The 10,736-nt window shown below is 45.9% G+C and overlaps 1 protein-coding gene across 1 annotated transcript; it reads left to right on the forward strand.

Moving 5' to 3' along the window:
* The first annotated feature begins 5,870 nt into the window (after positions 1-5,870).
* Positions 5,871-10,294, forward strand: LOC132513148 (semaphorin-6B-like). The gene is made up of 8 exons (XM_060137338.1): positions 5,871-5,941; positions 6,662-6,722; positions 6,884-6,946; positions 7,336-7,437; positions 7,850-7,940; positions 8,285-8,404; positions 8,894-8,982; positions 10,139-10,294. Exons 1-8 carry the CDS (start codon positions 5,871-5,873, stop codon positions 10,292-10,294), a joined length of 753 nt encoding a protein of 250 aa, XP_059993321.1.
* The last annotated feature ends 442 nt before the right edge of the window (positions 10,295-10,736 follow it).

Below are 10,736 nucleotides of genomic sequence, written 5' to 3' on the forward strand. Positions count from 1 at the left end.
TTAATTCCCACTCTTGTGTTTTAAATTGACCAATAAGGAATGAACTCGTGAAATCCTGGGCACCCCACCCTCAACCCCAATAAAGGCAGAACCCCAGGTTCACATGCTCTCTCTCTCTCTCCCCATGACCTCTCTGTGTGGCCCTCAGAGTGCTATGTACCATCCAGGACTTATGAGTAATGAACCTCGTTTTTCTAAATTTCCTTGATGGTCTTGCAATCATAATTAAGAACCACGAGAGCCGATCCAGCCACAACATTGGCTCTGGTTAGGGAAATGTCCTTGGGGCTCACCCACAAGTAGTAGGGCCCAGGTGAGTGCCCCCAGGCATTTCTAACTAATAGCATCACCATTGGTAGGCTGAGACTGACCCCCCCCAAATGCAAATTAAAACTACAACGAGATATCACTACGCATGTATCAGAATGACTAAAATAAAAACAGTGACGATACCAAATACTGGCTAAGATGCAGAGAAACTTGCTGCCTCATATATTGCTGATGGGAATGTAAAGTGGTACAGTCACTCTAGAAAATAGTGTGACTCTTTCTTATAAAACTAAACATGCAATTACTTATATAGCCCATGAATTGCACTCCTAGGCATTTATGCCAGAAAAATAAAACATGTTCACACAAAAACTTGTACGTGGATGTTTGTAGAAGCTTTGCTTGTAATAGCCAAAAACTGGAAACAATCCAGATGTTTTCCATTGGGTGAGTGGTAAAATGAACTTTGGTACATCCAGACCATGGAATACTACTCGGAAATAAAAAGGAATGAACTATTGATATACGACACCTTGGATGGATCTTAAGGACATTATGCTTAGGGAAAAAAGCCAATTTCAAAAGATTACATACTGTGTGATTCCATTTGTATACGGTTGTCCCTTGGTATCTGAGGGAGATTGGTTCCAGGACCCCACCCACCTTGCTGCAGATACCCAAATCTGCAAATATTCAAGTCCCTTATATAAAATGATGTAGCATTTGCATACAACTTATGCATATCCTCCCTTATATTTTACTATTTTAAATTTTATTTTATTTATTTATTTTATTGAGGTATAGTTGATTTATAATATTATATTAGTCTCAGGTGCACAACATAGTGATTCAAAATTTTTATACATTATATTCCTTTTATAGTTATTATAAAATATTGGCTATATTCCCTGTGCTGTACAATATATCCTTGTAGCTTATTTATTTTATACATAGTAGTTTGTACCTCTTAATCCCTTACCCTATCCCTCTTCCCTCTCCCCACTTGTAGGCACTACTTTGTTCTCTATATCTGTGAGTCTGTTTCTTTTTTGTTATATTCACTAGTTTGTTGTATTTCTTAGATTCCACATATAAGTGGTAACATACAGTATGTGTCTTTCTCTGTTTGACTTATTTCACTAAGCATAATACCTTTCAGGCCCATCCATGTTGTTGCAAATGGCAAAATTTCATTCTTTTTTTATAGCTGAGCAGTATTCTATTGTATATAAATATACCACATCTTCTTTATCCATTCATCTGTTGATGGACACAGTTTGATTCCATATGTTGACAATTGTAAGTAATGCTGATATGAACATTGGGGTGCATGTATCTTTTCGAATTAGTGTTTTCTTTTTCTTCAGATATATACCCAGAAGTGAAATTGCTGGATCATGTTTAGTTCTATTTTTAGTTTTAGTTTTTAGTTTTTAGAGGAACTTCCATACTATTTTCCATAGTGGCTGCATCAATTTGCATTTCTACTAACAGTGTACGAGGGTTCCATTTTCTCCACATCCTCACCAACATTTGTTATTTGTGGTCTTTTTGATGATAGCTCTTCTGACAGGTGTGAGGTGATAGCTCATTGTGGTTTTAATTTGCATTTCTCTAATGATTAGCAATGTTGAGCATCTTTTCATGTACCTGTTGGCCATCTGCATGTCTTCTTTGGAAAAATGTCTGTTCGGGTCTTCTGCCCACTTTTAAATTGGGTTGTTTGTTTTTTGATATTAAGTTGTATTAGCTGTTTATATATTTTAGGTATTAATCCCTTATGGGTCATATTGTTTGCAAATATTTTCTCCCATTCAGTAAGTTGTCTTTTTGTTTTGTTGATGGTTTCCTTTGCTATGCAAAAGCTTTTAAGTTGAATTAGGTCCCATTCTCATATATTTAAAAATCATCTCTAGATTACTTATATTATAGTGCCTAATACAATGTAAATGCCATGTAAATAATTGCTGGCTTGTGGCTAATTCGAGTTTTGCCTTTTGGAACTTTCTGGAATTTTTTTCTGAATACTTTGAATATTTTTGATCTGACAATATTTTTGATGAAATATTTTTGATCCATGGTTGAAATCGTGGATGCAGAACCCTTGGATACAGAAGGCTGAGGGTAATATCCTTGAAATGACAAAGCAACAGAAATAGAGAACAGGTCAGTGATTGCCAGGAGACAGGGACGAAGGTGGAGGTATGTGATTATACAGGTATAGTATGAGGGAGTTCCTCTATGGTGATGAAACAGTTCTATATCATGACGGTCATGGGGGCTACACAAATCCATATATGGGGTCAAATTGTATAGACACACATACATGCACACATACACACACACACAAATGAGTGTGTATAAAGATGGTGAAAACTGAATAAGGCCTGTAGTCTAATTAACGGTATTGTACCAGTGTCAATTTCCTGTTTTGATATTGTACTTCAATTATATAAGATGTCACCATTGTGGGAAGCTGGGTAAAGGGTCAGATGAACTCTATTTTTGCAACTTCCTGTGAATCTACATTCATTTCAAAATAAAAAGTATTAAAATTTTTTATTGTGATTTTCAAACTTTAATATAGCTCACACTTTTTCCCTTAAACTAAAAGGCTAATTTTTCTTTGAGGTATAATTCATATTGTAACAAAGCAGAACTGTGTGGGGCCCTCTTGGGGACAGACTCCCCTCCACACAATGTCCCCTGCCTGCATCTTATTTCTGAAGAAGCTTGGCATCTTTGACTCCATAATGTATATATCTCTTCTGCTGCTTTAATCTCTGAGTCATAAACCTCTGCTTAGCTCTACACATACACATGTTAATCACTAAAGGAATTTTGCTTACAGCTTAAGATTTGTGCAAACAGCCCCTCACCTGAAACTTGTCTCCCACAGGGAGATAAGGAAGTATGAACAAAAAAATAACTATTGTTTTGTCCAGATTTAAAGGAACATTGTGACCAGACTCACATCAACCGAAGTCAGCTGACCAAGAACAAAGTTTTCACAACCATCCTCGGACCCTTGCTGGTGACCACATGTCACTTCCTGATCTTAACCCCTTCTTGCTTCCTTCTTCCCTACAATAAAAAAAGTTTGAATTCTACCCTGAATTAAGATGGTTTTTTAGGACATTAGTCCATCATCTTCTTGGTTTGCTAGCTTTCTGAATAAAGTCGTTTTTCCTTGCCCCAACACCTTGTCTCTCAACTCAGTGGCCTCTTGTGCAGCAAGTAGTATCAGCTTGAACTTGGTTACAATATATCATAAAATTCACCATTTTAAAGCATACAATTTAGTGGGTTTTAACATATTCACAAGGTTGTGCAGCCATAACCACTATCTATTTTCACAACATTTTCATCACCTCAGAAAGAAACCATGTACCCATTAGCAGTCACTCCCCATCACCTCTTTCCCCAGTCCCTGACAATGACTAATCTACTTTCTGTCTCTCTCTTTCTCTGTATCCACATATTTGCCTATTCTGGACATTTCATGGAAATGGAATCATGCAATATATGGCTTTGTGTTTCTGGCTACTTTTACTTAGCATAATGCTTGTAAGGTTCATCCTGTTGTGGCATGTATCAGTACTTCATTCTTTTTATGGCTGAATAATATTTCATTGTATAGATGTACCACATTTTGTTTCTCCATCCATCAACTGGTGAACCTATGGGCTGTTTCCACTTTTTTGCTATTAGAGGCTTACCTAGGAGATGTTGTGGGTTCAGTTCCATACCACTACAATAAAGCAAATGTTGCAGTATAGTGAGTCATGTGAATTTTTTGGTTTCCCAGTGCATATAAAAGTTATGTTTACACTATACTGTAGTTTATTAAGTATTCAATAGCACTGTGTCTAAAAAAACAATGTACATACCTTAATTAAGAAATGCTTTATTGCTAAAAAAATGCTAACTATTATCTGAGGCTTCAGTGAGTTTTTGTAGTAACATCAAAGATCACTGATCACAGATCACCATAACAAACATAATAATAAAGGAAAAGCTTGAAGGATTGCAAGAATTACCAAAAAAGTGATTCAGAGACACGAAGTGAGCAAATATTGTTGGGAAAATGGTGCTGATAGATTTGCTCCACAGAGGGTTGCCACAAAATTTCAATTTGTAAAAAATGCATTATCTGCAAAGCAAAATAAAGTGAAGCACAATAAAACCAGGCATGCCTGTGTAAATAGTTGTGCTATGGTCATCCATATACAAATTTTTGTGTGACCATGTGTTTTCAGTTCTTTGGGTATATATGTAGGAGTGGAATTGCTAGATCATATGATAACTTTAACTTTTTGAGGAACTGTCAAGCTGTTTTCCAAAGGAGCTGTACCATTTTATGCTCCCATCAGCAATGCCTTAAGAGTTCCAATTTCTCCATATCCTCACCAATACTTGTTATTGTCTGTCTTTTTTATTATAGTCATCCTAGGGGGTATGAAATGGTATCTCATTTTAGTTTTGTATTATATTTCCCTAATGGTTAACTGACCATTTTTCATTTGTATATCTTATTTGGAGGAATGTGTCTATTCAAATCCTTTGCCCATTTTTAATTGGGTTGTCTTTTTGTTGTTGAGTTGTAAGTTATTTATATATTCTGGATACTAGAGTCTTATCGGATGCATGATTTGCAAATTTCTCCTGTTCTCTGTGTTGTCTTTTCACTTTCTTGATAGTGTCCTTTGAAGCATAAAAGTGTTTAATTTTAAGGAAGTTCAACTTACCTATTTTTTCTTTTGTTGTTTGTGTTTTTGGTGTCATACAGAAGAAACCATTGCCAAATCCAAGGCCAGAAAACTTACCCTACTTTTTCTTCTAAGTGTCTTACAGTTTAAGCTCTCACTGTAGGTCTTTGATCCTTTTTGAATTAATTTTTGTATATGGTATGAGGTAGGGTTCCAACTTCACCCTTTTGCATGTTCCTGCATTATTTATTTATTTATTTTTCTTTGCTAGAGGGGGTGCTGAAGTGGCACACCAAAGGCTTTTCTGAGAAGGTGACATTTGAGTTGAGAACTGAATGATGAGGAGCCAGCTATAAGGAAATCTGCAGGAGAGGGAGAAGTCAGGGCATAGGACACAGCCCGCACAAAAGTCCTGGGGCCGGACTCTGCCTGGCATGGTGGAGGGATAGCAAGGAGGCCTGTGTGGCTGGAGCAGAGTGAGTGAGGGGGAGAGGAGGAGGGGAGGGCAGGGAGGGGACGGGTCAGGAAAGGCAGGGCCTTGTGGGCTGCAGGGGAGGACTTGAGCTTTTACCCCCAAGGGAGGTGGGACCCTGGAGGGCTGTGGGCAGAGGAGGGACAGGACCTGACTCAGGTGCTCACAGGTGCCCTCTGGCGGCGGCTGGGGGAGGACAGACTGTACTGGCGAGGGCAGGAGCCACTAGACTAGGGCAGAGGGGACAATGCTGCTCCAGGTGGGCAGTAATGGGGGCTGAATTAGGGTGGTGGTCATAGAGGATGTGAGAAGTGGGTGAACCCTCGCTAGATACTGAAGGCAGAGGTGACACTGGGAGGGAAGGAGAAGGGAGTTGAAGGTGACTCCCACGTCGTGGGGATAGAGTTGTCTCAGCCGAGATGGCAGACAGGGAGGGAGCAAATTTGGGGGATGGTCGGGTGCCATGTGGCCAAGATGAGTGTGAGACAGAGTATGAGACACCTTTGAGCCCCCTCATGGAGACCTTGAGGGTTAGCTGGACCCCAAATCTGGAGCTCAGGGGAGGCCCTGGCTGGAGATAGGACTGTGGGTGTCATCTGGGCAGAGACGTGGTTCCAGCCCTGAGAGTGGACAAGGCACCCAGGAGGGGTATGGGTGGGGGAGGGAAGAGGCCAGAGAACCCAGGTGTGGGCCCACCAGGGAGAGAAGAGGGCCCGGAGAGGTGGGAGGGAAGCCAGGCGAGTGCAGGGTCCAAGGACCCAGTGAGGATGGACTTCCCAGGACAAGGGTGGACTGGCCGGGGAAGATGCTGTGGAGAAGGGGAGGAGGACCGAGAAGTGACCGCTGGACTTAACAGGGCCCAGTGACCTTGATTAGGGCAGTTTCTGCGGCATGGAGGGAAGGGTGAGAGCCTGGGGGAGACTGAGGGGGGGGACAGCGGATGTAAAGGCATCAGACAGTGCGTTGTGTTGGGTGTACGCCATGGGGTGTGTAAGCGTGAGGTGGCGTGGTAAGGCATGTGGGGTGTGCTAGAACCCGTGGCTCACTTTAGGGCACGAGAAGGCGTGTTAGGGCATGCACATGCGGAGCTGCACATGGCAGAGGCGCTGGCACGCCCCTGTTTGGCACGTGTTGGACCTCACGTCTGCTGTCAGAATAGTGGGGGGGGAGGGGAGGCTCTCCGATCTCATTAACTACACCCCTCCTCTAGGGACAACCTGTACCAGGTGGAGCTGGAGCCCCCCACGTCCATGGAGCTTTGGTACCAGCGGGTGAGGAGCGGGTGCAGGCGGGAGGGGAGGGGGCAATGCTTGGGGCTCCCGCCAGGGGGCCCGGACACTGAGCTGGGGAGCAAGGTGGATTCGGGCCTCCCTAGCAGGGTTCCTAGGGCTGTCAAGGACCCCGCTCACCTCACCAGCTCTCTGTGTCCCAGAAGCTGACCTGGTGCTCCAACCCCAGCGACATCAGCTTGTGTCGGATGAAGGGCAAGCCGGAGGTAAGTGGGCCCTGGCCACGCCTCCAACCACGCCCCAATCCGTCCCGGCCACCCCCCAGGGCAAATCTTCTGCTTTCATTCTAAGCCAGGGCCCTGGTGTTGCCATGGCTACTCCCAGAGCCTGGCCACGCCCCCAAGGTGGTCCTCAGTCGTGGCCGTGCCCTTAGCCCTCGTCTTGCCATAGCTCCACCGCTTCAAGTGCCCTATTTCCCTGTCTGGGCCCCTCCCTTAGTCATGGCCTCGCCCCCAGCCTAGTCCTAGTTTAGCCCCCTGATTTTGCCACGCCCACATCCCTGGCCCCTCCTTGCAGGCCCTGCCTCTTCCCTGGCCCCGCCCACACCCGTGACCACACCCACCCTGGCTTCTCTCTTCCCGCCGCCCCAGTCCAGGGCGAGTGTCGAAATTTTGTAAAGGTGCTTCTACTTCGGGACGAATCCACCCTCTTCGTGTGTGGTTCCAATGCCTTCAACCCCGTGTGTGCCAACTACAGCGTGAGTCATCGCTCTTCGAAGCCGTGACTGCCCCAGGTTCAACCTCCACGCCTGTGCTCACCGGCCCTCCACTGGTCATGCCCTATCCCCAGGCCACATCATCTCCTACCGGAAGCCTTACTGGATACGCCCTCCCAGGCCCCTCACCCGGAGCTCCAGAGGAGGCTTCCAAAGGAGGCCTGTACAGGCTGCAGCAACTTAAACTACAAACCAGTTATAGGATGAATTAGGATCGATTCAGACCCATTTATTACAGATCAGTAAATTGAGTCCCAGAGAGGTTAAATGACTGACCAAGTCACACAACATCCAAGGTGGCGCCAGGATTCCCCTTGGAGGGGGTGGCTGGGGGAGCCAGGGGCTGCTAGGTATAGACAGGAGCTCTGTCACTCAGTCCCTGTACCCCCTGCAGATGGACACACTGCAGCCCCTCGGGGACAACATCGGAGGCATGGCCAGCTGCCCACACGACCCCAAACACGCCAATGTTGCCCTCTTCTCTGGTGAGTGCCCCCAACTCTGACCATCTTATGGGGCCCCAGTCCACAGAAAAGACATGGCATTTTCCACTCTTGGAGTCAGATCATTTAGAAGACGGCTGGGAGACCATCTCTCCAGCTATAAAACAGGCAGAATCTCAAGGGCAGGGCTCAGCCGAAGTTGGGGATGAGCTGAGGAGTTGGGGATCAGCCTGAAGTCAGGGCCTCGGCAGGGTTGGGGCTCAGCCTGGGGCTTAGGGCTCACTTAGGCTCAGGGCTCAGTCTTGAAGTCAAGTTTTGACCCACCCAGCCTCCGGCCTCTATGATCTAATCTCTCACCTGCCTCCCCCTGACTCACCCCCATCCAGAAGGGATGCTCTTCACAGCCACCATTACCGACTTCCTAGCCATCGACGCAGTCATCTACCACAGCCTCGGGGACCGGCCCACTCTGCGCACCGTGAAACACGACTCCAAGTGGTTCAAAGGTGGGGTGATAGGGGCAGACCTGGTAGGGCTGGCATTCATCAAATTCCCCCACCAGAATAACAGTCCCAGAGGAGACAGGCAGGGAACTCCCATCTCATCTTTGGAACCTACTAGCCTCTTTGAAGATAAAGTTAGAGGAAAGATTTAAGTTGGATCTAAAGCAGAACTTGCTGGAAATGGGTGGCTTAGCAACCTGAAATGGAACAGCATGAGCGGTATGGTAGGAGCTCAGCTCAACACATGAAGGAGGAAGGTGACAAAACAGTAGACATTGCTGTCTGTGGAAAGAAGACACGGTGATTTTAGGATTCTGAGACCTACTCCCTCCAAAAAACCCCCAAAACTTTGGTCTCTTTTATTTTGCCTGGGTAATCAGCTTATATTCCCCCCTTCACTGTAAAAGCAGCCACCCAGGCTACTGTGTTCCCAGCCCAAGAAACTCCCTTTCTCCTGTCATGGGCTGAGTTCTGACCCCTCCTCTCCTACAGAGCCCTACTTTGTCCACGTGGTGGAGTGGGGCAGCCACATCTACTTTTTCTTCCGGGAGATCGCAATGGAGTTTAACTACCTGGAAAAGGTAGGGCCCTATTTCCCCTCCCAAGGAGGCCCAGGCAGTGGAGCATGCAGCTGAGAGGCTCTGCTCTCGGGAAGTGGGGAGCAGAGGTGGTTCCATGAAACTCCACCTGGGGCAAGAGGGTCCCTCTGGTCCTCAGGGCCCTCCACTCCAGCCGGGTCCAGGTCCCTGGGGCTTGAAGACATTTCTGGAGCAGACCTGGGTGAGGGTCCTGGGTCTGAAGTCAGATACACCCCTGATTCCAGTCCCAGTGCCATTGCTGTTCACCTGTCCACCCACCCATCTACCATCATTTATCCATCCTTCCTCAACGGCCCATCTGTCTGCCCACTCACTCTCCCACTCAGCCGCCCTCTCACCTACCCATCTATCTGTTCTTCAGCCCACCCACACTTCCAGTCAAACCACTTACCTATCCATCTGCCACCCCGACTCAGCCATCCTCCATCCATCCGTCCCTGCATCATTTATTAAAAAGACTATTCTCCCCTCCCCCCATTGAATTATCCTGGCACCCTTGGCAAAAATCAATTGACCATAAATGTGGAGTTTGTTTCTCGACTCTCAATTCCATTCTGTCGCTATAAAAAGTTTATTTAATTAATACATTATTTTCCGTGAGGCCTAACCTGGGACCACTTGGAGTAGAATCCATGTAATTTTTACCCACACTTACGAACTAATTTAAGTAGGGTACCACAGGACCACATTTAGGAAAATGAAGCTGATTAATAGGTCTCCAAGAGGTGTGAGGAATGGGAGGTGTGGTGATTTTTTGAATTAGAAAGAACTTTGGAATGGAACTAGCAAAACCTGGATTTTGTGGCTTTGGGCAAGTTACTTCACCTCTAGGAGTTTTAGCTACTGTGAAATGGAGTTGATGGCAATCTCATGGGGCTGTGTTAGCATTCAGAGACAGGCTGCGAAAATGATGGCATAGTCTCTGGTACGCAGTAGGCTTTTTTATTATTATTGTTGTTGTTATCATTATTATTTTGTCTGCACCATGCAGCTTGTGGGATCTTAGTTCTCTGACCAGGGATTAGACCCGGCCCTTCGGCAGTGAAAGCACTGAGTCTTCACCACTGGGCCACCAGGGAATTCCCTGCAGTAGGTTTTTGACATAAAGTAGACTCACAGCTGGTACGTGGTCTTGTAGGTGCCCTCCCTCCTCACCCAGGGTGGTTATGTAGGATCAGGAGAGATGGGCTACTCAGGGCATGCCTGTGCCAGTTCCCATGGTTCTGTCCTGTCTCCTACACTGTACAGCAGTTCTGGTTCCACTCCTCCACCTTTTCTGTCAGCTACAGAGTAAAGGGTGGATAAAGAAGAGGAAAATGGCTCTCCACAGACCAGCTTTCTGGCTAGATTTCAGGGAAGCCCAGTAGTGAACCACACTGTAATTAGGAAATAGTCATATCCTGTTTTATATATCTAGAGCTTTATTATTTTTTTCCCCCGGTACGCGGGCCTCTCGCTGTTGTGTGGCCTCTCCCGTTGCGGAGCACAGGCTCAGGACGCGCAGGCTCAGCGGCCATGGCTCACGGGCCCAGCCGCTCCGCGGCATGTGGGATCCTCCCGGACCGGGGCACAAACCCATGTCCCCTGCATCGGCAGGCGGACTCTCAACCACTGAGCCACTGGGGAAGCCCCTAGAGCTTTATTTTTATAGAAGAAATGGCATAATTATTTTTAATAAAGTTTTTGGCAGTGTAGAACTGTAACACAGCTGAGGGAGTCGTGTCTGCTTTGGATCA

The sequence above is a fragment of the Lagenorhynchus albirostris genome, chromosome X (assembly GCF_949774975.1).
Source record: "Lagenorhynchus albirostris chromosome X, mLagAlb1.1, whole genome shotgun sequence".
NCBI lineage: Eukaryota > Metazoa > Chordata > Mammalia > Artiodactyla > Delphinidae > Lagenorhynchus > Lagenorhynchus albirostris.

Bases quoted from the DNA above. Each gene is read 5' to 3' on its own strand.
- LOC132513148 (XM_060137338.1), top strand. From the start codon at position 5,871: ATGGCAGACAGGGAGGGAGCAAATTTGGGGGATGGTCGGGTGCCATGT. The intron at 6,947-7,335 runs GTAAGTGGGCCC...GCCCCAGTCCAG, and splicing joins GGATGAAGGGCAAGCCGGAG to GGCGAGTGTCGAAATTTTGT. The intron at 8,405-8,893 runs GTGGGGTGATAG...CCTCTCCTACAG, and splicing joins CGACTCCAAGTGGTTCAAAG to AGCCCTACTTTGTCCACGTG.